We start from the raw sequence: 26,077 nt of genomic DNA, 5'->3' as shown, positions 1-26,077 counted from the left end.
CAGGAGGGAACACCTTCTTCAAGCCTTCCAAAAAATCCTTGACCACAGGAATCTGAAAGAAGGACGTCTGTGAAGGGCACTTCCTGTAAGCAGTCAAAGCAGCCAGATGAACCTTAATGGAATGGAAATTAAGGCCAGACTGCGCCAGATGCAAAAGGTATGGAAGGATGACATCTTCCTTACATGTTGTCGGATCAAAGTTCTTGGACTTACACCAGATACAGAACCTCTTCCACTTGTAAGCATAGGATGTCCTAGTGGAAGGTCGCTTAGACTCCTTCAGAATGTCCATACAATCGTCTGGTAGATTCAGATGACCGTATTGCACTATTTCAGGAGCCATGCCGCCAAACTCAAAGATGAGAGGTTGGGGTGCACCATCCGCCCCCCGAACTTCGTGAGAAGGTCCGGCCTGCACGGCAACCGCATGTGAGGAAGGAGAGACCGGTGAAGAAGGTCCGTGAACCACCACTGCCTGGGCCACTCCGGGGCGATCAGGATCATCCGCGCCCTGGACTGGGACAGCTTGATGAGCACCGCCGGAATCAGGGGAATGGGTGGAAAAGCGTACAGAAAGCTGTTCGACCAATCGATCCATAGCGCATTCCCCAGCGTCCCCCGCTGGTAGTACCTGGATGCGAAGTCTCGGCATTTGCTGTTTTCGGCGGTGGCGAAAAGATCTACGTCTGGAGTCCCCCACCTTGCGAAGACTTCTCCTAGTACTTCGTCGTTTATGACCCATTCGTGGTTTTCCTGAATCAGCCTGCTCAAGGCGTCCGCCTGAGCATTCTGCACCCCTGGCAGATGCGTGGCCGTGATCGTCAATCCTCGGGCCAGCAGCCAGAGCCAGATCGCCTGCGCCTCCTGCGACAGAGTGCGCGATCTCGACCCCCCCTGCTTGTTGAGGTAATACATCGTGGTTGTATTGTCCGTCTGTATCAGCAGCGAGTTGGTCTGGAAGGACGGAAGGAAAGCCTTCAGTGCCAGGAAGACAGCTCTGAGTTCCAGGAAATTGATGTGGTACGTCGATTCCAAAGGAGACCACTTCCCCTGAATCTGCAGGTCCCCGGAATGCGCACCCCAGCCCTGGAGAGAAGCATCCGTCACCACATTCGTCGTGGGAATGTCCTTGTGGAAGGGAACCCCCTTGAGGAGGTTTTCCGCCGAACACCACCACTTCAGAGACTGACGAGCATGTAGAGACAGTCGGATCTTGTCGTCCCAAGAACCTGTCTTCTGATCCCACTGATCCTCCAAGCACTCCTGCAGTGGTCGCATCTGTAGACGTGCGTGCGGAGTGAGGAAGATACAGGAGGCCATCGATCCCAGTAGAGACGACACCTTCCTCACAGTCGTCGATGGAGCAGTCCTGAGGTCCTGAGCCTTCCGAAGGAGTGATAACCGTCTCTCCTCCGAAGGAGACACGCTTGCTGACCGCGTATCTATGGAGGCCCCCAGGTACTGTATGCACTGTACCGGAGATGGGACTGATTTGGACATGTTGACGTGTAACCCCAGCTTGTTCAAGAGCTCGCACGTCCAACGGAAGTGTTCTTGCGCTTCCTCGAAGGATGACGCCTTGATCAGCCAATCGTCCAGATACGGGTAGACAAACACCTTGTTCCTCCGCAGGTGTGCCGCCACCACCGCCATGCACTTCGAAAAAGTCCTGGGAGCAGACTTTAGCCCGAATGGCAGTACTGTGTATTGATAGTGATTGGCGCCGACTTGGAATCGCAGGAACTTCCTGTGCTTCCGTGCTATGGGCACATGGAAGTACGCATCCTGTAGATCTATGGCACAGAGCCAGTCTCCCCGTTGCAGCTGAGGGTAAATCTGGTGCAACGATAGCATGCGAAACTTTTCTCTGCGAATCCACTTGTTTGCTTGTCGCAAATCCAGAATGGGCCTGAACTCGTTCTTGTCTTTCTTGCGAACGAGGAAGAACCGAGAGTACAGACCTCTTCCCCTTTGAGACAAAGGTACTTCTTCTACCGCCTTTTTTCTCAACAAGATGTCTGCCTCCGCCTGGAGCTCCCTCAGCTGGAAGCGAGAGCTGACCGGCGGAATCGCTGGAGGCGGGCTGATGAACCGAAGACTGTATCCATTGCAAACAATATTCAGCACCCACTTGTCCTGAGTAATTTTTCTCCACTCTGCCGGAAAAAATCGAATGCTTCCCCCCACTGGAGTGGGTAACGGTTGAGGGGGAAGTAACAGCTCAGGGCCGAGACCCGGCCGGGCCCTTGTTTGTGGTAGTAGCCTGCTGGCCACCTCTACCCCTCTGGCGCTTCTGGAAGGGCTTGCGGAACTGCTGCTGTTGTGGCTGCTGCTGTCCCGAGCCCTGCCCACGCCCTCGGCCCGACGACCCGAACCTCCTCTGGAACGGTCGTTTCTTTTTCTCGGCCTTCTCTAACCCGACGGCCGTCAGGGTTTCCGCTTCAGCCTTCATGCGGGCCATTTCATCGTCCGCATGCTTCCCGAACAGGGTTTCCCCCGAGAAGGGCAGGTTGGCCACTCTCTGCTGCGCCTCCGGCTTGAGGGACGTCAGGCGCAACCAGGAATGGCGCCGCTGGTGGACGCCATGACAGTAGGCGTGGGCGGCCAATAGCGATATATCCGCTGCTGCGCTGATCGTTTGGTTAGAAACCAGCATGCCTTCGCGCACCGTCTCCAAGAAGTCCTCCTTCTTGTCTCGTGGCAGGAGGTCCGCATATTGCTGCAGGGATTCCCACAGGGCCCAGTCGTAACGGCCCAACAACGCCCCTGCACTCGCCGCCTTCATCGTGGTGGCAGCGGTACCACACACCTTCCTGCCCGCAGAGTCCAGCCAGCGGCTTTCCTTGTCCGGTGGCACCGTGGAGGCCGGGGCGGTCGCATGTTGTTTTCTCGCCGCCGTCACGATAACCGAATCCGGTTTCGGGTCCCCTCTCAAGAATGACGGATCCGACTCCGGGGCCCTATATTTCTTCATGAGCCTGGACGGAGCGGCCTTCGCTGTTGCGGGAGTGAGGAACAGTTCCAAAGCTGGTTCCACCAGTCCAGGCACGAGAGGCAGGAGGGGGCGAGACAAGTGTCTTTTATGAAGCGTCTCAAATATCACGGACGTCGTGGGTGTTGGAACCGTCACCGTGATATTCAGCTTCGCAGCCCCTCGCAACAGCACCTCCTGGAACGAGACCAAGTCGTCCACCGGCGACACCCTAGTCCCCGGGGAGTCCGACAGCGTCGGGGAAAGGTCCCTGTCCGAGGAGCGCGACCTGGACCTATACCTTCTGCGGCGTCGTCTAGAGTCTGACGAGGATCGCCCTCGGCTCCGCGATCGTCGCCTCCTGTGAGAGCGGGAGCGCGACCTCTTCGGCTTAGGCCTGTCCGCCGGTCTCGCTGGTCCAGGCGACCGTGGGCGTCGTGGCTTCGGGGTCCCTTGCGGCGGAGTCGGGTACCGTGGGAGGGAAACCGACCTCGGGGGGACCGGCGGCGGCACCGCAGGAGTGCTTGGCAGCAACAGAGGCCGGGGTGGCGGAGACAGAGTCCGCGGCCGCGGAGGAGGCGGTGGAGGAAGTGGAGACGGTGGTGGAGGAGGTGGCGGTGGTGGTGGTGGTGGTGGAGGAGGAGGCGGTGACAGAGGTGGGAGAGGAGGAGGCGACGGAGACCTCCGAGGCGGGGTATACACCACTGAGTACACCGATCCCGGCGACTCTCTCTTCCTCGACCTCGACGTCGACCTGTGCCTCGACGGCTATCTTCTCGGCGTCGATCTCCTCCTCGACGGCGACCTCCGCCTCGACGGCGACCTCCGCCTCGACGGCGACCTCCGCCTCGACGGCGACCTCCGCCTCGACGGCGACCTCCGCCTCGACGGCGACCTCCGCCTCGACGGCGACCTTCGCCTCGACGGCGACCCTCGCCTCGACGGCGATCTCCGCCTCGACGGCGATCTTCGCTTTCTCGACGGCGATCTTCGCTTTCTCGACGGCGATCTTCGCTTTCTCGACGTCGATCTCCTTCTCTTCATCGACGGCGAGCTGCGATCTCTCGACGCCGAACGCCGACGCCGGGTCTTCTCTCGACGTCGACCGCTGGACGCAGTCGAAGACGGCGTCGTCGCCGACGACGCCGATGTAGTCGACGGCGGCCTATTCAGGTCCCTCGACGGCGATCGTCGACGCCGCTTCTCCCCAGAGCCCTGGGGAGACGGCGAACAGACGGTGGTCATCCTCCTCGACGTCGCCGTCGACGCCCTCGACGTCGACGGGGAGCGGGAGCGCTTACTGGTCTTCCTGCCCCTGGGGAGCCCCCCAGAGGCCTCAGCATGGGCCAAATCAGCCCCTCCAGACCCACCTGGTGCCTTCAGTCTTCGCTCCTCCAGAGCTTGAAGCCTGCTCTTCATCCTGTCCCTCAGGGTTCTTGCTGAAAACGAGTGGCAGATGGTACAGCTTTCAGGCACGTGGGACTGGGGAAGGCAAGCTATGCACACCTCGTGTGGGTCAGTTTTAGCCTTCTTTCGACCACATTCCGGGCACTTGTCGAACAAGCCAGGCATGTTGACAGTACCAGCTACTAAACACAAGAAAAAGTGACAAAAATTGCCAAAATCTCAATGAAAAACCTTGAAAAAGGTAGAGCTCAATGCTCCAGGGTCCTGCTAGCAGGAGCCGGAAAAAAGAACTGAAAGTAAATGGGACCTGCTGGGCATTCTGGGATACTGGGGAAAGTTCTGGAAAACTGGAAAGTTTTCTTAAAGGCACAGTATCCTGTTCCAAGCCACATAATGGCAGCCTATGGGGCTTGTCTGTCCACTCCTTCCTCTCTATCATTCCAGAGGCTTTTGCTGGTAGAGGCAGGGTTTTTTCCTATGGGGAGAAAAACTGGACAGGCAGTGCTGTTTGTGGATTTTGGTGGAATTCTAGTTGAAGTACTGGACAGTGTAGCCTGTGGGTATAGGCTGCATTATCTGTCTTTAAATTAAATTCTCTCTTAAAGGTGTATGCAGGTCTGCATGATTTGTCACCTTTTAGAGATTATTTTTTTATTGCTCCGGGGTCCGCGCACATGGGCGGGACTATTCACTAGATTATGACTATACACAGAGATCCCCTACTACAGAACCCTGGTTCTGACTGGGTCCTTAAAAACTTCTGGGGCATGTTTTAGCAAGCCTTTTAACATTGGCAGGGTGCTTGTTGATGTTTGCGAGGGTGCGAGATAATATTGTCGAGTGGAGAGGGATTGTGCGTCGAAAGGGGATTCGAAACCGATATCGACCCGGAGCACATCAATTCACATCCGAACCCGATGGCGGAAAAAAACAATTTAAGGATGGGAGTCGAGGCCCATGCGCACTATCGTCCTAGGGAGGAGTCACCTACCTCGTGACTACAAAGATTTCTTCCAAGACAAAAACAAAGTGCAAACATCCGAGCCCAACACCAGATGGCGATCTATGTAAAAGTATACAATCTGCAGCTCATATGCCTCGAAACACAGCATTTCTAAAGGTAAGTAACTTGTTCTTCCGATGGATACTTTTACCTGCAGATTCTTCACCTTGTGAATAGATACCAAAGCGGTACCTTTCTAGGTAGTGGGTCTGCGAGATGGTTCAGGCCAGGAAACACTGTAGGACATAACAGGCAATATGCCCCTTGCATCGGACCTCAGGCAGCAGTGCTTGGTGAACGTGTTGAATGATGCTCACGTAGCAGCCTGGCAAATGTCCAACTTTGGCACACCGCTTACTGGTGTGGTGGGTACGGTCTTTGCTCTGGTGGAATGAGCAGGAAGTGCTTCTAGAAGCTGCTTCTTGGCTAGATCCTGACACACAAGACAATACATCTGCAGATGGTTCTCTTCTGTACAGCTTTACCCTTTTTCACCACATAGAACCCTACAAAGAGCTGATAGTTCAGCCAGGGTTCTTGTGTGCGATCGATGTAAAAGCTTAGGGCTCTCTTTGGGTCAAGGCGATGGTCTTTCTTCCTTTTTAGATAGATGAGGCAGTGAGAAGAAGGCTAGAGGGGTGATAGACTGCACATGTGTAAAGGCGTGTCAACTTTTGGGACAAATTCTACTTTTGCCTCGAGGATCAGCTTGTTCGGGAAGGTGGTGGTGTACAGCTGCTGGACAGACAATGCCTGTAATACACTCATAATTCAAGCTGATGCGATTACCATAGAGAAAGTTGTTTTTAATGTAACAAGGTGTGCATTGGTTCAAACAAAGCACCCATGAAGGAAGTGAGAACCAAATTAAGGTCCCACAGAGGAATCACAAAAAGGCGTTAGAGGGATCACATGGGTCAACCGTTTAAAAAAACGCATCATAATGGATGATTTGAATAAAAATGGTTGATCAGATAAACGTAGGAAAGCAGCAAGGCACGATAGAGAACCTTTAACTGTCGCCATAGCAAGGCCTTACAGAGCTAGCGAGAGACAATAGCAATATGACAGACAAATGGGTCTAAGTGGTTGGATATTTTGGGATGAACACCAGACAAACTTCCCCTAGTGTCCTGCAAAAACTGTTATAATGGAGGAATGCCTTGCTGCCAAGATGACATCTACTAATTCGGGAGGAAGATCAAATAGTGTCAACTGTTGCTGCTAAATTTCCGCTCATGGATGAGGAGACTGGGCAGGCTCAGGTGCAGGACCCCGTTGCTACGACAGGAGGTCATTCTGAAGAAGCCGCCAGATCATAAAACAGATGCTCATGGCCAGACCAGCCTGATAATTTTCAGTTTTTATTTGCTCTATGGCTTAATTGTATAGTTTTGTATATTGTGCTATGGTATGATTCCTGTATTTTAACTTTGTCTATGTTCTCCATTTGACAGTTGAAGCTGTTGTATTGACATGAATACAGTATATAAAGTAAATAAAATGAACATAGTAACATATAGGAGCCCTTAAAACACAGAGCAGAGTCATCTAGTGTTCAAGTGTTGGACCTTGCCCTCTATGCAGGGTCACTCCAAATGTTTTGCCTTTATCCCTCCAATGTTTGCTGAATTCATTTTTGTTGGCCTAAGTACTCTTTGTAGTTTATCACTGCTATTCTGTGCTAAAGTGCTTGTGCTCACTCTCCTAAACATGGCTTGATTGGTATATATCTAATTGGCATATTTAATTTACATATAAGTCCCTTGTAGAGTTGTATACCAATATACCCAGGGCCTGTAAATCAAATGCTACCAGTGCGCCTGCAGCACCTATTTTGCACCCCTTTTGAGTAGCACTGTGAAACATGTCCCAGGCCTGCCATTGCAGCTTGAATGTAGTTTTAAACTGACAATTCAACTTGGTATTAATCCTCCTTGCCAAGCATTAAAGTTCCCGTTTATTACATATAAGTCACACCCCTATGTTGCCCCCTGTCATGAAATATGTCGGATACCTACTTGGCATCTCCAGAAAAGGAGTTTGGTATTTTCCTGAGAACACCAAGGGGCACCAACTTTCTTGATGTCAGAAACTGAGTTGTTGGATGATTGGGGTGTGAACCCTGGTCGAGAAACCGCCCCAAAACATTGCAGGGTGAACCACAAAAAGTCACTAAATTAACCTGTACTCCACTGTGGGTAGTCTGACACAAAAAGCAGTCAGGCTTAACTTACAGGTAATGAGTAATATATATATGAAGCACCCAAACAGTAATAAAGTGAAAACACAAGAAAAATCCCAAACTAAAAAAAAAGAGTACATTTTAATAATGATACCAAACATGACAAAAATCTTATCGGTAGAACCAGAGCTATGAATTTTTAAACATTTTTAGTGAAATCTAGCGCCCAGAAGATTATTTATCATACAATTGATCTTTCCCAAAGAGGAATTCACCATCCTAATTCTCCTCAAATCTGCCACCTAGGCATCTCCACACAGTGACGCTAATCTTCTAGTTTTTAACTATCAGAATCTTTTCCAAATGTTTCAATATTTTTTTTAAAGCGTTTATTCCCCTTTTACCTTGTCCAGCATCAGTCACAACCCGATTCTCACCTTCTGATGAGTCTTTATTTCTCTCCTCCCTCAAACTATTAAGAGTGTACTTCATGGCAGATCTCATTTCATTCTACATAAACCTCAAAATCTCTTCGCGGACCACATAATAGGGTATACCAGTCTCACCTCTCTATTTCATCAGACATTGTTCCGACCCTAAAACTACCTAACTTTAACAATGCCCCAAAACACACCCCAAACTAAATTCTCCTTTAAACTGCAAAACTGCTGTTAAAACCGCCAAAATGAACTTACCGATTGCGTTCTACATGCTGGTACACAAATATGCGCTTGCACTAACTAATTTCCAGTCACTTCCAATAGAAATTAGACCATTAATGCCAACCCTGAATTGTGATAAACATTCCAGCTTGTTTCCTTAGGCGTTAGAAGTAACACTGCAAGAGTGAGCTGCCAAGCTTGTTTCTACATGACACCGGAGGCAAACACCAAAACATGCCCAATATACAATAAAAGATTTCCAGTATTCTCTACAAACTAGGACTTAAAGAAAAAATCCTGCCTATCCTGTAAGAAAGGTATTAAACAACTTCTAAATAAAACCCATATTGTGTTAATCGGATCTATATTCTTACACAGCATATGCCAACCCTAGCAGGGTTTCCCAGCACTATGCTACCAAAACAGATCGGGGTACACATTAGCAAGATGGTTCCTATTCCAAGAGGTTTAGTACAACCAGGTTTTCAGCCTCTTACATAGAGTCAGAAGGGAGCGACATGCCCTCCGATCCAAGGGAAGGAAATTCCATAGCTTTCGGCCTAAAAAGTAGAAGGTTGGGCCTCTTTGCCGGGATCGCCTTATTCTAGGAACCAAAGCAAGGTCAATATTACTTGACTGCAAGGATAGACTAGGTGTATAAGATGACACCAGAGACCTAAGATAGGGAGGGCTGGTATTAGATAGACATTTACGAACCTAACCGTGCTTTGAATTGGATGCGGCGCTCAATAGGGAGCCAGTGAAGTTCCCGGTACGGATTGGCAGTCGAAGAGAACTTTAGAGGAAGTGGGGAGTGTGAGAAAGTGCCATCTTTCTTGCATGGTATGCCCCCACTTTTTGCTGAATTGCTGAATGTACTTTGACTGAGTGTGCCCTGGACTCCTGCCAATCAGGTGCCCAGGGCCTAAGTTCCTTCCCTAAAAACCTAACACCCAAATTGGCAAACCCTGGCCACATGTCAGCCCCTGGTAAATTGTACCCTAGGTACCCAGGGCCTTGGGACCAGGGAAGGCCTCTAAGGCCTGCAGCACTCATTGTGCCACCCTTAGAGGCCCTGTACCCTAACATACACACACACTGCCCTTGCAGGCTGAGTGTCTGGGTACAAGACAAAACAAAGAGTCGACATGGCACACATCCCTGTGTGCCATACCCATCACCTACACTGCCCTGGCATACATCAGCCACCCCTCTAGCTGGGTGCCCTATGCCAGTGGTGTGGGCAGAGGAGCAGGAGCCCTGTGCACCTACAGTACCCAGGTCCATTCCTGGGCACTGTAAGTGCAGTGCTGCCATTTAAGAGTACATGGTGCTGAGAGCTCGTCAAACACGAACTTCACAGCACCATAATGGCAACACTGAAGAGTGAGAAGTTTGGTATCAAACCTCTCAGCACACTAAACCCACACTGATGCCAGTGTGGGATTTAATGTACCAAGCACCCCAGAGGGCATCTTGGAGATGCCCCCTGAAACTTAACCTACAATCCACGTCTGGTCTGAGAGGCTGCCACACAGCAGACATGTTGCTGGACCCCTGGGTAGGAGAGCCCCTGCTCTCCTGGGCCTGCAACAATGCACATCCTGGGCGAGGTGCTAGATCTCCTCCCCCAGGATGGGCAGGGGGAAGCTTCAAAGGCATGCCGCCTCTGTGAGCTTCCCCAGGCCACTGCAACCCCCCACTCTGGCAGGAAGCTTGGCCAGAAACCCCAAATGAGGCCAGGGGATGTGCCAGCCTGCCAACCCCACCCCTCAGGTGGGGGAGGCGAGGTGAAGCACATCTCCGGGCTCTCGCCATCTTGAAGATGGGAAGCCCTGCCCAATCAGGACTAGGCTACTGCCCCCCTCCCACAGGAGAGAGGCAGGATAGGGGGTGTACCCACCCCAGGACAGGGACCCATTGGTCCCTGCCCTTCACCTACCTGTAACACCCCTAACTCTAGTATTTAGGGGCACCCTGAAACTTCCTTCCCCAGATTCCAGATTCCGAATCAGTATGCATCTGTTCTTGGCATGTAGAGCTGCAGATCCACATACATTAGCATAGATCGCCATCTGGTGTTGGGCTTTGATGTTTGTACTTGTTTTTGTCTTAGAAAAGTCTTTGGAAGTCACAAGATAGGTGACTCCCCCTCTGGATAATAGTGCGCATGGGCATCAGCTCCATCTTTTGATTGTTTTTTCGCCAGCAATGAAATGGAGTTTTGTGAGAAACAGAACATGATGCCCATGTGTGCTGTATTTAAATAAGATAATACTGGAACAGATAAAGGTAACCGGGGAGGTGGGTGGGCGTATGTGGATCTACAGCTCTACATGCCAAGAACAGATGCATACTGGTAAGTAGCATTTTCCGTTCGAGGCATATGAGCTGCAGATCACATACTTTAGCATAGATTATATAGCAGTACTCCTCCTTAGCGGTGACCACCAGTATCTGTTGCAGTAGTTTGAAATAGTGTTTTGAGTACAGCCTGGCACACACTAGCTTGTTGTTGCGTTTGCACATCTACACAATAATGTTTTGTGAATGTGTGCGGTGTAGACCATGTAGCTGCTTTGCAGATGTCATTTAAGGGAATGTTCCCTAAAAATGCCATGGAAGCCCCAATCTTTCTGGTAGAGTGGGCTTTAGGAGGAATGGATAATTGTTTTGTGATAGAAAATTTGTATGCATTTGACGATCCATCTTGCAATACCAGATTATGATATGGGATTGCCTTTATGTGCTGGTGAGGACACGAAAAGCTGTTTTGTTTTGCGAAAAGTCTTTGTTCTTTCAATATAATAAAGGAGTGATCTCTTTACATCTAGAGTATGAAGAGCTCTTTCTGCGACTGACTATGGTTGCGAGAAGAATAATGGCAACTCTACAGTCTGAGATGAAACGGAGAAAAGACTTTAGGGAGGAATTTGGGATCTGTCCTGAGGACCACTTTGTTGTGATGGAGTTGAATAAATGGTTCTTGAATAGTTAGTGCCTGCTATTCACGGACTCTTCTAAGGGAAGTGATGGCTACAAGGAAAGCGACTTTCCATGTAAGAAAATGCAACTCGCAAGTATGCAGAGGTTCAAATGGAGGGACCATTAATCTTGTGAGAACAATATTTAAGTTCCACACTGGTGAGGGTGGTACCCTTGGAGGAATTATTCTTTTGAGGCCTTCCATAAATGCTTTGATGGCAGGTACTCTAAACATTGATAGATGTTGTCTATTTAGTAAGTAGGCTGCTATTGCAGCAAGGTGTAACCTAATATATGTGTATGCCAGATTAAATTGTTGAAGATGTAGTAAGTAACATATGATGTGTTGAATAGACACATCTAATGGATTGATAGTGTTGTTGGTACAATATATCACAAATCTTTTCCACTTGACTGCGTAGCAGGCTCTAGTGGTGGGTCGTCTAGCTTCTTTTATAACATTGATACAGTCAGGGGGTAGGTTAAGGTAACCAAACTCTATGACCTCAGGAGCCAGATCGCTATGTTGAGCTGTGCTGTGTCCGGGTGTCTGATCTCTCCATGGCTCTGGGTTAAGAGATGTGGGGAGAGATTTCGTTTTTGGTGCGGGACTACAGATAGTTCCAGTAACATGGTGTACCACGGTTGTCTGGCCCATGTTGGAGAAACTAGGATGAGGTTGGAGCAACTAGGATGAGTGTCAGTGAGTGTTGCTGCAGTTTTCGCACCACTAGTGGAATGAGTGGGAGAGGTGGAAAGGCGTACGCAAATTTGCCTGACCAATTCATCCATATCGCATTGCCTCTAGACAATGGGTGTTGATATCTGGCGGCGAAGCTTGGGCATTTGGTGTTTTATTATGTGGCGAACATATCTATCTCTGGTTGCCCCCAAGTTTGAAAAAATGGTTGAAGAACTTGCGGATGAAGTTCCCACTCGTGAATCTGTTCCGTCTGACGACTTAACAGATCTGCTATGCTGTTTTGAACTCCTGGAACGTGTTGGGCCAGGAGAAAAATGTTCTGTGGAATAGCCCATCTCCAAATGCTTTATGCTAGTTGGGAGAGTTGCAGGGAGTGTGTCCTGCCTTGTTTCTGTATGTAATACATTGCTGTCATATTGTCGGTGCGGAGTAGGACAACTTTGCCCAGAATGTGTATCTGGAAGGACTTTAATTTAATGCTAGAAATATGGCTAGTAACGCCAGGTAATTGATGTGGAGTAACCTTTGTTGAGGTGTCCACCTGCCCTGCATGGTGTGATGTACTAGATGAGCTCCCCAGCCGGAGAGTGATGCGTCCGCTGTTAGCACAATCTGTGTAACAGGCTCGATGAACGGTTGCCCTTTGGAAAGGTTTTTGGTGTTCCACCACTGCAGAGAGCGATGCGTGCGACCGTCCACCAACACCAGATCTGTTAGCTGACCTTGAGCCTGGTTCCACTGATGTGCTAAACATTCCTGTAGAGGACGCATCTGGAGTCTTGCGTGAGGTACTATGAATATGCAAGAGGCCATCATCCCTATTAGCTGAATGAACACTCGAGCTGGGAGAGAGTGTTGCGGTAGAAACTTTGAGGCTTTGTATGCTTGCTATCCTGGTTGGACTGGGATATGCAAGTTCTTTTGAGTTGTTTATTGTCGCACCAAGGTATTTTTGTGTGTGGGACGGTTGTAGGCGAGACTTTGCGTGGTTTATGGTAAACCCTAAGTCATGAAGCAGTTGGATTGTGGCGTGAGTGTGGTGTACACACTGGTCGTATGACTTGGCTTTTATTAGCCAGTCGTCTAGGTAGGGGAAGACATGAATCTGTTGTCTTCGCAGGTGAGCTGCAACTACTGCTAGACACTTGGTGAAAACCCTGGGTGCTGTGGTGACCCCGAATGGGAGTACCATGAATTGGTAGTGCTGACCGTCCACTACAAACCAGAGATATTTCCTGTGAGAGGTGTGAATGGGAATATGAAAGTAGGCGTCCTTATGATCTAGAGTGGCAAGGAAATCATCCTGTGTGAGAAGAGGAAGGACTTGTTGAAGGGTTACCATGTGAAAGTAGTCTGATTGTATGTACAGGTAAAGGGGTCTGAGGTCCAGGATGGGTCTCAGAGAGCCGTCCTTCTTTGGAATGAGGAAATCCAGGGAGTAAACCCCTGTGTTTTTCTGATACAGGGGAACTGGCTCTATTGCATGTTTTTGTAGGAGGGAGATTACCTCCTGCTTTAATAGTGCTAAATGTTCTGTTGACATTGGACGTTGTCTGGGTGGTATGTTTGGGGGGTAGAGGTGAGTTCCAGACAATAACCTGACTGAACTATTTGTCTCACCCACCTGTCGGTAGTGATGTTGTTCCAGACAGGTAGGAACTGTAGTAATCTTCCCCTGACCGGAGTGGGATGGTCCGGGGGAAGTGGAGGCAAGTCATTGGGTAGGGTTGGAGGCGGATCGACTGTTGTTGGTTTTGCCTCTACCTTTGTAATTGTTGCCTCTATAGCCTCCTCTTTGGTGAATGTGGTTTGGGCGGGAGCCTTATAAGATGTGGAGGGGTTGTCAGAGGAATAGCCTCTGGAGGTGCCTCTGTATGAGTAGCGACGAAAAGAACGCCTGAGAGCTTGCGATTGCAAAGCTCCCATTGATTTGGCTGTGTCAGTGTCTTTCTTCATCTTTTCCAGAGATGAATCCACCGCAGGACCAAAGAGGTGTTTTTGGTCAAATGGCTGGTTAAGGATTGAAGTTTGCACCTCTGGCTTAAACCCTGAAATGCGTAGCCATGCATGCCTACGTAACAGGACACTTGTGTTGATGGCTCTTGAGGGAGTGTCTGCAACATCTAGAGCGCACCAAATGGGAGGTGTTGGTGATGAGCTTACCGTCCTGTATGAGGTCGTTGGCCTTAGTTTTATATTTATCAGGGAGGTGTTGCAATAGGGTTTCTAATTCATCATAGTGTGCCCTATCGTATCTGGCCAACAGTGCTTGAGTGTTAGTTATGCGCCATATATTAGCTGCTTGTGACGCTGTACGCTTGCCAGAGGCGTCTAAGAGCTTTGATTCTTTGTCAGGTGGTGGTGCATCCCCCGATGTTTGTGAATTGGCCCTTTTTCTGGCAGTGGAGACCACTAAGGAATCCAATGGTATTTGTCCCCTGATGTATATAGGGTTTGCTGGGGCAGATTTATACTTATTCTCAATCCTGGGGTTAATAACCCTAGCCCTAACAGTGTCTTTGAACACCTCTGGGGCGTGTCTAATGACTCCCTTTAACATAGGAAGAACAGAAGTGGACTTTTGGGCTGTATCAAATGTGTCCATTAAGAAATCTTCCTCCACAGGGTCGGTGTGTAAATCCACCCCGTGGTATTGTGAAGCCCTATAAATGAGTTGGTTGAAACCCATGGTGTCCTCTGGAGGGGAAGGTCTAGAGGGATAGATGTCCTTTTGTGGTATATTGGGGACGTCTGGTGTATTATCATCCCATGGGTCTGGGGTTGAAGGCGGACTAGGATCTGGGTCATCGTCTGCACCCACCCGTCCCATCATCTGAGGTGGTATCATCATCTGCTGGTGGAGGAGAAGAGGGTGGAGAAGGGGAGTGATGTGGAGGGGGAGGCAGAGGAGGAGGTGGTGAAGGGATGTTGCAATGTCCCTCTTCTTTGGTGGAGATGGAGCCGGTAGAGGCATGTCCATTGGTCTCTTCTTAGGGCTTATAGTGAGTTGCCCTGTTTTAGGGTCCTTAAGTGTTTTTGCAGTGGATCTGGTTGAAAAAGTTCTTCTGTTTGAGGTTGACCTTTCGGTGCCGATTTTTTCAGTGCCCACGGCTTACGCGGCACCGATTTCGTAGCGGATCTGTGCTCTTTAGGCTTGAGAGCGTGAGGTTTTTTAGTCTGAGGGGGCCTGCGGGACCGGTTGTTGTTTCGGTTCCGAGGGTTTTTTCGGTGCCGGTGGTGTTGTACTTGGTTCCGATGGTTTTTTCGGAGCCGATGGCGGGTACCAGTATGTTTCGGTGTCAATGTGGTAGTCAGCACAGTGGAGGAAGAGAGTTTCTTTTTTGGTGCCGTGGTCTTGGTGTCGGCTCCGACAGCAGGCTGACTCGATCCCAAGTGGCCTGAAAGCTTAGCTGAAGACTTCTTTGACGGGCCCGGAGGCAGGACGTGAGAAGTAGTGTCCCGGTGAGCACCTAGGTCCGAAGGAGAAGGTGTCACCAAAGCCTTTTTGGGGGTTTTAGGGAGGGGGGGTCGATGTCAGTACTTATGACCCGCTGCCCAGGAGTGATGTCTTCGACATCGGAGTCATCTTCGGAGTCGTTGCCGAGGTGTTGTTTGGCCCGTTCCTTCTCTGGTACATCGACGCCCTCGTGGAAGATGTCGTCGGGAATGGATGTCGCCGAGAGAGCCATGATTCGTCGAGCTAGACGTGGAGTCCTTTCCATGAGCCACGTGCTGTGGCCTAGGTAGGCCTGAAGGTCTTCGTCAACGAGCGGAACCGAAGACTTCGAAGTTGAAGATGCGCGTCGATTAGGAATCGCGATCAAAAACAATACCAGAGAAAGGTGAAGGATTCTGCGTCGAAAGTTGTATTGTTCACGGTACCGAACTGGAGCACGAGAAACACATCCGAGCCCGATGGCGGAAAAAAACAATCTGAAGATGGAGCCGATGCCCATGCGCACTATCATCCAGAGGACTTCCAAAGACTTTTCTAAGACAAAAACAAGTGCAAACATCCAGGCCTAACACCAGATGGCGATCTATGCTAAAGTATGTGATCTGCAGCTCATATGCCTCGAACATATAGTTTAACTTCCAGAGAAGAAAGTTATTGGTTCAAGATCTCATGTGCACGGCTAATCACCACAACAAAGGAAGTGCTTCCTTATTTTGGTGGCTTAGGGTGGGAAGTCAACCCAGTATAAGGAGAGGAATCGGACCTATTAGACTCCAGTAGGTTCACGTATAGGTAGACATTATCATGAGATGGTAAATCATACCCATCATCTCCACTGTCATCCCCAAGTGATGGCTGGTTTTGATCTGAATCCGAGCCAAAAAGCTGACAGCGGCTCTGCAATAGAGCCAATGTTGAGCCTGAATCTGACTGCATGAGAGGACCATGTACAATTGGGTGAATTAAGGATGCAGCCTCATTTATGCTCAGACACAAATGGCTCGGAGTCGGACACTGCTATCAGTAAATGTTACTTTTTACGGTGCCGGCGTAATAGGGGCAGGTGTTGAGGGCACGAGCACACATTGTGGCACAAATCGAAGGGGGCACCAAAGTCAGAGCGGGACTTCAAGTCGGTTCGAGGGCACAGATTGCAGCATAGACTAATCCAACAGCAGTAATACAACTCGAGGCAGATGCAGATCTTTGGGGTCCAAAGGCTCAACAGAGGGAACCAGAGAAGTACCAAAGATGCGCAAAATGGCCTCTCTTAAGATCTCAATAGTAGTATCTGCGATTACCCTGGGAACATTGGATACATCAATTCCAGGACCAATTGTGGAATTGGCTCCTCCACAGAAGATCGGGAGGGAGACAGTGCAGCACCCACGCAACTTCTCTGAGGGTAAATAGTAGATGGGATGAGTCCCACTTGGCCTTCTTGTGCTTCTGTTTTGACTTAGACTTTGACTTTTACAGAAGACTTCAACTGTGAAGAGGACCTGTCGAATGAATGGCCTTGAAAGTAGAAACAAGTCCGCGCTTAGAGCATGGTTTCTTACGAATTTAGGCAACATACAGCTTCACTTCATGTTTCTGGATCACCTTCAGGTTGCAAATGGCATATTCCCATACGACCTTGAGTCATGTTCCAGGGCCAAGCACCAAAGACATATTTGGTGTGGATTTGTCACAAACATCTGTTTTCAGTAGTCACAGCAAGGTTTAAATCCTGCTGTTCTGAGAAGGGACATTTTCCCCTTGCACACTGGGTTTAATTTTTTTCAGAGAACAAACTTTTCCATTCAATGAGAAAAAAGGGGAGCAGAGCCCCAGATTTGCATTCAAATGTTCAGAAAGGGCAGACCGTATGTCAGTGCGCAGTGGTGGCGCTGATTTGTAGCTCCACTCCGTCTTTCAGGGCAGAACAGAGTCACTGTAGAGCTCCAAGGGTCCACCTGTCAGCACACTGGAGCCCTGCTGTAGAGGCTTTCCGGATATAGTCTGGCACTTGGAATTTATTCGAAAGGTTCAGAGGAAACTGCAGTTAGAAGCCTCCTGCAGAACATTTGGTTTCCAAATAAATTGGGGTTCACCTTGCTGGCTGAAGCCTGAACCACCAGGCTAGGTGAGGGTATATGACCAACACCAGGTTTCTACAGTAACTGCATGGGTTGAAATCTGTAGGTTTAGGCTGAGACATCTTTCCTCAGCACACTGGATTTCATTTTTAGGAGTCACCAGTATGCTGACTAATTTGGGAGAAGAGCTCCATAGAGCATATGTCAGCAAGTAGGCGTGGTGTTTATATGCAGCTCCACTCAGTCACGGTCTGGCTGGTATGGAGATCGTATTGCAGGATGGATCTCTTCTTTAGGACGAAACTCTCAGCTACCATTATTCCTCTGCTGGGCCCAGGAGCAGCTGCAATGCTGTTTTTCTGTAGGACTGATACTCCAAAATCAATGTTGCCTTTAACCCATTTGCTAGGATAACATATGACAAGGAAAACAGAACACCATATTTTGGTGACAATAGAAATGATGTATCAAGTCTGATATCTAATTCTTTGGGAACTTTGTAGTGATTCTCGAATACTTGTACCCCACATAAGAGTGATTCTCACTGATTGATATGATTGACATCACCCACTTTTGATGGAAGAATATCTTGGATGATAACGTGGATAAATAAAGGAGACGCTGGATGATCCGAGGACTTTAAGGCCAATTTGTCTCACTTATCCAACAAGTATGGTCAGCGAAAACTGACAACATGTATAGATCAGCTTGAGGATGCTGGTACAGTTGGTACCTGGAAAGGGGTGGGGAAACTGTGATGGCAGACATTGTGCATGTTTTGAATTTCTTATTGAAACAGGCTGGAGAAGAGCTCACCTAGAGAAATGTCCGCTCCTCCAAGCCCGTCATTTTGGTTGGTTATATTCCTTTGAAAGCACATCCAATCAGAAAAACCCCATTGTAAGGTTAATTATTAAAAAGAGTGAAGCACATAAGAACTCTGGATCCTACACATATCCATTAATTGGATTTTAACCTGAGTGCTTACGTTGTCCTTATCGGTGTACCTGGAAGAAAGACCGCTCCTGAAAGGAGATATTAGCCAAGCTAGCAATGCAGCTTGGCCTTGTTTTCTGCAGAATGCTTTTGAATGAGCGGGCATTGGACCGGCTTGTCAAGATATTTACTCTTAATGGGAAACATTTACTATCATTTGACCGGATATTCTTTTTCCCCTGACAGTCATTAACTCTTTGTGACAAAATGCTTAAGGAGATCTGGAGTCCTTTGGCTGCCATTAATTAACTGCTGATCTCAATTAAAAAACCCATTAGTCCGGTTTCACCCCCTCCCATAGTTATGTGCTTTTGGTAGGTCATGCAGAAATGTTCTGTTGTGCACATAGCTGTGGTCGTATTGGGCTGCCTTGGAGTATAATAAAGCCAGCCTTCACCTTCGCACTGAATCAAGCCTACCCTATAGGCATGGAATCTTTGTGAGACACGAACAGCTGTTAAGCCAGAATGACAGAACTGGAGGGTGTCTACAGTATTTGCCATTTCTGCATCTGTTTTATTATTCTGCAAGGTACAAATAACACGATTTCAAATACAGTAATTCCATCAAAGGGCATATTTAGTATTTTTGCTTGTATTTCCGGGCAGACAACTGTAGATCTAAGTCATCCTTGCCTTCTTAAATAAGCTGCTCTGGCGAAAACCTGGATTTGACAAGTCCACTGTAGCATCGAAGTGATTCCTGCTGATGTTGTTGTACCCTCTATGATGATGGTTCTAGCAGTCTACCTCTTATCCTCCGGTAGGAGGTCGATTAGTCGGGAGATGTCATGCCTCATCTAGGAATCATAACGACCCAAAACTGCCAAATTCTGACAATGACACAATCAGGTTCTCTGATCTGCACTGGACCGCAGATATTATAACAGTCTGGAAAGGGATGGCTCGTAAGCCAGACTCTAGCCAAATCAGGACCCCTGTACTTATTTTCTAAACGAGGCACCACAGTTGAAACACTGGCTGGCGTTTGTATTATTTTAGGCCTTTCAACCAAACACAGTCTACTATAGATATGGAACAAATAGCCTTGTGTAGCTGCTCCTCAAAGTCCTACAGGAAACATTTCTACTCACCAAAGTCATTGAGAGATTCCATTTTGTAGCTGATCTTTAGATCCGCGCATGGAAAAGGGCTATGTCATCCAGAGGTGGGTCTGGCTGTATGGGGGACTTGTCTCTTTCCTTCGGTATGCCATAATCATACTACGTCTCATCACCGCCACCATCTAGTAGTTTGACTCTTCTCCCATACCTTCAGGAATTGGTAGGACCAGTGGTAGAGTGATGAACCTTGGAGGCTGGTCTGTCAGATATGAAGAAGGTGGTATTGGTAGCAGTGGTGGTGTGGGCGACTGAGGCTGGGCGAATATAGGTGTTGTGGTAGGCTGGTGAGGGAGCAATCTTTCAAAGATGCCCATCATCTGTTGTAGAGTTGGCAAAAATGCAACAGACACCTGCATGACGTCAAAGTCTGCTAAGCAAAGACGAGATGCATAGGACTGAGGAGGGTTATCAGTTACAAAATAGTCTGGAGCCGACAGTTCTGTTCTGATAAAGATACTCTTCATACCAGGCATCTCCCTCAAACTCCAGCATGTAACACATGTCCAAATATGCAGAGCTATAGGCATTTCCCATTCTGAATGCAGAATTTTGGTGGGAAGACTTGTTGTCAACTTTAGAGGTGAAGATGTTGTAGGCAAGGTAGACCTCATAGGTGATTTAGAAAGGTTGGGCTTGACGGATGTCTGGTCGTTGACAAGGGTCTGGTTGAGGATTGCTTCAGACGTCGATGATACCTCCTCCACAGGAGACAATGGGAGTTTTGTTGATGATGGTGGGTTTCTCTCTTGCCGTTGGTATATTAACATGGAAGCCACCGTTGGGGACTGGATTTCAGTCAGGACATGAATGGAGTTTGATTTTTACACAGGTTTTTGCAAAAGCCGAAGTTTGTTCTGTCTGGAGAGATTTTATGAAGAAACACTGGTCTTTTTCTAATGGGAGGTTGCTGCAGGTCCTTTAGTATGTAAGTCCAGCATTGGAAACTCCACGTTTTTGCTTTTGTGCCACCTTTGTGGATGTGCTTGGGGGAGCACTTTAAGGTGAATCACAACATAGATGAAGATTCCCCCTTGTAAGAAAGCTATTTCTTCCTTTCTTGTACATACAGAGCCAACATGCACTCCCTATCCTGAGGGGTCTTTGATGGAAAAAATGTCTAAATGTTGCAGCATGCAGCCTTGAGCACAGGATAAAGGCAAAGCATGCACTGCTCATTTTGTGTTATCAGTGTAGATCCTTTTCTGGACAAAGGTAGAGCAGGACATGACGTTATTTATCCCTGTCAGTCGTGATGACAGTTGGTGACTGAGAAAGGGTCTCTCCAGTTCAGAAAAATCGATATTGCCCAGAAAAATCACCACAAAAAGTTACAGTACACTTTAAGCTGAATATGGGGTTTGCTAAGCTCCAGAACAGACCAAAAAAAGTATCAAGATAAAGCCAATAAATAGTTAAAGCAGATCTCTTTACAATGACTCCGTCACACACGACAGGTAGTAGGGGAATAGGAAAGCTTAGCACTTCCCACCTCATTGGCCAAAGTTCAGATTGTTTCAAATAAGATGGATGTACTACTAAACAATGTGGTTGAGGTCTATGGCAATTTTAACACAATTTACTAATATTTATGGTTACCAGGGATTTCCAGCCTGATGACTGGCAATGATTCAAGCACTGAATACATGAAAGATTCAGTACTAGAGAATGAAAAATGAATGTCTCTGAGTTCCAAAGTAAGGAACATTTTGATTTTATTTAAACCAAAATATACTAATTATGTAGCAGAAAACGTTTAGAAAACATATTCTGCCACGTACCATCTTATATCTTATGCTTTATCAACAGATGACTGAACCGTATGTACGTATGGACTTTTAACCACAGCTAGCTTATTGACTCCTCTTCTAACACCCATCAACTCTCAAGGCTACACAACATTACTTAGAAATAATCAATATAGACACTTATTAGTTCTAAGTTTACTTAGAAGAAGAGAAGTCCTTTAGGTCACAAGCTCCAGAAATTAACTGAACTCAAGTGGCACACTAGCATCTCCAGACACAGAAAGAGCACCCTACAGTGGAATCCTCTCTAATTAGGCAGCCAGAAAAACATGCTCAACACTGGGTAGACTACTGAACCTTCAGCAACAGCCAGGTACAGGAGAGACAAATACTTCTTGGCACAACAACCAAGCAAAATGACAGAAATGCAACCTCAAACCTTATCATATTGGCCGCTAGAGGGGAGTGATGCTCATTTTATAGTCAAACACAATTTTAAGTATGCTTTTGGTAGGTTTAACATGAATTCAGGTGACTAAATTGACTTCTCAATTTAACACCCATCTCAGGCTCTGCAAGCCATCTACCTGAACCTAACTCCAAGGTTTAGCTATCAAGATCAGTGTCTGAAAACACCAAAATCCAAAGTTCTTTTCATTATTTGGTGTCCTTAGGTAGCCCAAAGTAAGGTAGATATAGAATGTTTTGGTGAGGATAGGGATGGAGCTAGGAGGACTTTGACACTCACCACTGGGGCCAGTGAATGCACACTAGTTCAGAAACGCATGACTAAAGAGACCCACAAGTGTGTACTGCCAAAGTAGGTTCGCACAAATCCTGATGAAAATATGCTTTGCCACAGCCTGCCCGGTAGACTAACACACATGCTAAATCAGGGAAGGATGTGATGATAAAAGGTACACGTTCACTTGCTGGCACCAAAAGACAGATACATTGTTCCCTACCAACATGAACAGACACACAAGCACACACCCAGTGTCAAAGCAACCAGTAAGGAGCTCGCTTGGTACCATCATGTCACGCTCAATTTCTTCGTAGACAGCAGCAAGCCTATCCTCACGACCTTCTAAGGAACAGCTAGCATGAAGGAGCTGTTCTGCCCATTGCTCATAGTGCTCCTCTTCCAGGTCTCGGTAGGCCAAAACCAGTGTTCGCAAACCTTCTCCTGCATATTCCTGTAAAGGAAAGGAAATATCTATATAAAATTCCCCCAGTAAGAGAGGACAATATACAACACATAGGATTTCAAACAGAAGGAACCAGAGGATTAGATACTAAAATGCATGCACAGAAATGAAAAGAAAGGAATTTAGTATGAAAGCATAGACTGTATTTTATGTCAATGCTGATGGATCCTGGTAGGACTACATTGTCTAGTTCGCAATCTAAAGGATTCTATTTTTAAAAACATACGAGCTAAACATTGTCCACAAAAATGCAAGCCCAAAAATCTTCAAAATCAAAAACACTGACCAACAAATATTCACTAATCAAATATGTTGTGACGCAGTCTAGCACAAAGGCAAACTTCAGAATTAACATTTCCCAAAATTGCCAATGTTATGCTAACTAAGCAAGCTGAAATAGCACCACCAGCACTAATTACAAGATTACCACAAAGAACCATGGGCACCTGCTTCCGTACAAATATATTCAGCAACAAGAGGAGACACCCACCTCACAGCACTAAAGATAAATAGCACATTAAGTAAAATCCAAAGAAAATCACTGCTGCTTCCCATTCGCAGAATCTCTGATTAAGTGAAAGAGACTAGGTTACAATTTTTGCATTGAGAGACTGAGGTCCATTTATGATACACTGGCTCATATCTTGGTAGTCGAAATGCAGAGGGACGTACATTGAAAAAGTCTAGGCCAAGTAAGGAAATGGCATGCAGAAAAGAGGTCAAGCCAAGGGATGTCAGAAGCATTGGGCATGGGAGAATTATTAATGGGCGATTTTAGCCAGTTCACAGACAAGCTCTTAAGCACACAGCTGATATAGGTCTCAAACAAACACACATGCACAAGACACACTTATAATACTTTACACATGCACATTGAATACATTTCTACTCCACTCACATTCAAGTGATCGGTGGTGGTGTTCATAAGTTCCTGATTACTCGGGTGTAGCCTCTCAAACAGGAGGGTGTCAGCCCCTTTACAGTACAAACGTATCTTTCCCTCTGGATTGCGAACTGTGAAAAGTCAGGAGAAAAAGCACAAAATAAAGCTTATATACCTTTAACCCTATCACCAATCATCACCTTGTCACGATGAGCGCTGTCAGATTTAAATCCCTTATCCACTCACCACCTTTTCAGACTTACCTATAACAGACATCCTTTTCCGCACATTGTTGAAGTCTAGAATAGCTAGGAGTTGATAGGTAATGGGTTTCCCCATCTCATGAACAGTGATGGTCTTCGGGGTTCGAGAACGAAATACAAATCCAAAGTTACGGGCTGCTGTGACAAGAGCCCCTTCATCGGGAGACTGTGCTTTGTAATAGAGCTCACCTGAGAACGAAATGTACACAAATAGGACAACATGCCTCGTGAGTGAAATGTAAGGAGAAGTTCTTCAACATCAATCTTTTAAAAAGGCACTCTGGAATTCTGAAAAATATTTCACTCTGAACTATAGCATAGATTGACAAAAAGAGCATTGAACTCTCTATTTCAGGTCCAGCCTATCCAGAAGATTACAACAACCCTAGAAGATTGACAATTCAGCATGCTTTACTCTTGGCGATGTTTACAGATGAGTTTACTTTAAAGCTACCCATTCCAGAAAAGTAACTCATTCGTGGACTTCGATTTTGCAAGTTGAATGCAATGCAAAGCTGCTAACTCAGACAAGAGCAGTGTGAATTCAGAAACGTCTCTTGAGCAATGTTCAATATGGCTAGTCTTCTCCATTGCAGCAGTTCTACAACTGACTGCATGGCATTATTTTTGACTGCATGCAGAAAAGAACCAACAGATTTTGTGTCTTCTGAACTCATAAGCTGCAGAAACATGATACCATTGGTCCCTTTAAACATCAATAATTATGCTGATGGCCCCCTAAGGGTGTTTGTAGATATGGATAAACTACTGGTAAGTCAATTACTGGTAAGCATGTTTCATCAATAATTATATTTGATTTGAATAAAATAAATCATAAAAGTTTATAAAACACAATTACAAAAATGTCAAAGCAACATTTGCCCTCAATGGAAAAGGGAACTCTATAACATCTCAAACAGACAGCAGGTGTATTTAAAAATTGAAGTTAAAATAAGCAGGTAAACTTGCCCAATATTCTGTAGTGCTAAAAACAACAGTTGAATGTACTTAAAACGCCATTTAGAAAACTTAGGACCTATAAAAACAATATGCAAGGTATTAAGTATAGTATGTTTTACATTTAAAGTCTCTGACCTGCTCACAAGTTCATGTAGTTGTGAAAGATTTATAATGAGTATGATTATTTCCTTCACTTCATCTATGCTTCATGTAGAGGTCATGCACAGTTCGTCGCTGAAACCAGTTTAAGGAAGAACAGTGACAGATGTGACATACAAAAAGGTCCTCTTTTTATTGTAAGATCAATCACATCAAAACTGAAAACATTGCAGACTTCAGTATAAGGTGGATCTACTGGAAGGTGAGAAGGAAGAATTTTGCACTCTTCTGGGTCTTGTACTTCTGCCTCCATGTTAATTTGGTGTGTTACTGCTCTTTCATATAAGCCACTTAATGAAGCACATAGACAAGTGTTACGTTTTGTCTTTGCTGTTATCTTATTAGAATATTTATGTATTTAATCTTTTATTGTCATACGCCAATGCACCATATTTAATCTAAACTGAAAGCTCAATCTAAACCACTTGGTTAGCATGCACGACTGAGGGTTGGAAAGCCTTCACCTACTGATCAAAGCACTAGAAACTACCAGCTAACTTTGACTCAAACAATTATATTTTTGATATAGATAGGTTTTCTAAAGTGCGCAAATGCCAGTGGCATCTTGGCGCTAGTGTAACCTACAGACTAATGTCATCTTGCAGATGAGCTTGCCTCTCATTTTAATGACAGCAAAACAGCCAGGTTTTCTGAAAGTCACCAAGTTAGATTGACTCCTCAGTCGTTCAGGTGGGTTGTTCCAGAGATGGGCCATGGTGTAAATGAAGCTTCTGAATTAATAAACCCACACTGATTCCAGTTACGCACGTTAAAGGTGTCTCCTGAAAACCTACAGACTACTAGTGTAGACTAGCCAGCCACCACAGGCAGGTGTCTTACCCCTTCTACAGATGAGAGTGCAAGCGCCCTCTGAAGGCAGAAACAAGAACTGCTCTGGCCAGAGGTGTTGTCACCTCGCCAAGCAGGATGGCTAAGTAATCAGCATATCAAGGCAGAAGGATTCAAATGCCTCTGCCATCTTTGATATGCGACCCAAGGCTTCCCCTGACAGGGGAAATACCATCCTTGCCCAGGGCCCATTTGGCACCAAGACAGACAGGAACATTGGCTAGTAAGGAGGCATGTACCCCCATCACGCTAGTTGCACCCCTAAGGTGGACTGCCTGATGTGAACAGAAAATTTAGAATTCGACCACCTTGTTTTTGGCAGAATTAGGCTCACTGGGGCAGGGTTATTCCCACTTCCCACAGGAAGTGGTCATTTAGAGGGTGTAGTCACCCTATAGGTAAGGAGCCCATTGGCTACTACCGGTCACACTCCCTAA

The 26,077-nt window shown here is 46.9% G+C and overlaps 1 protein-coding gene across 2 annotated transcripts in view; it reads right to left on the bottom strand.

The window, feature by feature from the left end:
• ATP8B2 (ATPase phospholipid transporting 8B2) overlaps nucleotides 1-26,077 on the bottom strand; it is a 363,866-nt gene that overhangs the window by 100,396 nt on the left and 237,393 nt on the right. For both annotated transcript variants that reach the window (XM_085638856.1, XM_085638855.1), the window contains 3 exons: nucleotides 23,673-23,861; nucleotides 23,425-23,540; nucleotides 22,350-22,514 (listed from right to left, as the gene is read on the bottom strand). In XM_085638856.1, the coding sequence (XP_085494982.1) occupies nucleotides 22,350-22,514; nucleotides 23,425-23,540; nucleotides 23,673-23,861 (470 nt within the window). The remainder of the gene's footprint in view (nucleotides 1-22,349; nucleotides 22,515-23,424; nucleotides 23,541-23,672; nucleotides 23,862-26,077) is intronic.

This window comes from Triturus cristatus, chromosome 12 (genome assembly GCF_964204655.1).
Source record: "Triturus cristatus chromosome 12, aTriCri1.1, whole genome shotgun sequence".
NCBI lineage: Eukaryota > Metazoa > Chordata > Amphibia > Caudata > Salamandridae > Triturus > Triturus cristatus.
The sequence above is the reverse complement of the archived record's forward strand: the minus strand, read 5'-3'. Positions and strand labels throughout refer to the sequence as shown.